Consider the following 1083-nt stretch of genomic DNA (forward strand, 5'->3'; position numbering starts at 1 on the left):
CCAGCCCGCAAAGACCGCCGCGCGCACAGGCAGCGCCAGCAGCCCCGCCCGCCGAGCTCACGCGCCCGCCCCGCGACCAATCAGCCCCTCCCCGCCTGCTTTTCCACGCCCACTTGCTCGATATCCCCACCCACCGGCCTCTCGGCCCCGCCCACCCACCAGCCAGCAAGGCCAGACAGGCCTATCAGCACCGTCCTCGTTCCCTATTCCGCCCACTCGCCGAAGTGCCACGCCCACCTGTCACTCAGCCCTCGCCACGCCCACTCTGCCTGCAGGACGCCCGGCGCGGCTCTGTCCGCGGTCCTGCGCGGCCCCGGCCCGGCCCCGGCGGGTCCCCAGCCTCCACCTCCCCTCTCCCGACCCGGAGCACGGCGTGACCCTGGCTGGCTCGGCCCGCCCCCGCCCCGGGCGGCCTCACGTCTCCGCCCTCCCGCCCGCGCCTCCTGCTCCCGGGGGTGTCCGGGGCGCCCCGCGCAGCTCTAGGCCGTGGGTTCTCTGATGTCAGGCTCGGCCCCGCAGGGACCCCTGGGTCAGTCCGCACCCCTTCTTCCCGGCCCCGGCACTCACCCGCGGCCACGGCGAGGCAGACTCAGCTCCTTCTGAAACAGACACAGAAAGGGGCGATCAGCCCCGGACCCCGGGCCTCCGCCCTGCACCCCCAAACCAGCCCCTCCCCTGCCCGGCTCCTACCGACCCCAGGGCCTTTGCACCCACTTCATCCACATGACAACCTTTGACCTCTCTCCCACAGATAACGTGACTCACACCTCAGGCTCTGAAGGACCAGCTTGTATTAGAACCCAAAGGAAGAGGTCACACCAAAGAGGGGGCGCCGCTGGCCCGCGTGCGCCCGGCCCGGGAGGCTGGGGCCTCAGGCAGCCCCAGGTCGCCTGGACGTGGAGCTGGGGCTCAAGGGATGGAGCGCCGACGGACAGCCCGGGACAGACAGACAGACAGTTCACTGAAAATAACAAATGGCTTTATTCATAAAGTGGCTAAAAACCAACGGCAGCGCCGGCCTCAGCCTGCGCTCGGGGTCACGGGGCCCCGAGAGCCCCGCCGGAAGCGGAGGCAGGGGTGGGA

The 1083-nt window shown here is 70.5% G+C and overlaps 1 protein-coding gene across 1 annotated transcript in view; it reads right to left on the reverse strand.

The window, feature by feature from the left end:
- Mast3 (microtubule associated serine/threonine kinase 3) overlaps positions 1 to 725 on the reverse strand; it is a 40209-nt gene extending 39484 nt beyond the window's left edge. Inside the window, exons 1-2 of the mRNA XM_013028329.1 lie at positions 711 to 725; positions 568 to 599 (exon numbers count right to left, since the gene is read on the reverse strand). Coding sequence (XP_012883783.1) covers positions 568 to 599; positions 711 to 725 — 47 coding nt within the window. The remainder of the gene's footprint in view (positions 1 to 567; positions 600 to 710) is intronic.
- Between the last annotated feature and the right edge of the window lie 358 nt (positions 726 to 1083).

Source organism: Dipodomys ordii, unplaced genomic scaffold (genome assembly GCF_000151885.1).
Source record: "Dipodomys ordii isolate 6190 unplaced genomic scaffold, Dord_2.0 Scaffold108, whole genome shotgun sequence".
Classification (NCBI taxonomy): Eukaryota; Metazoa; Chordata; class Mammalia; order Rodentia; family Heteromyidae; genus Dipodomys; species Dipodomys ordii.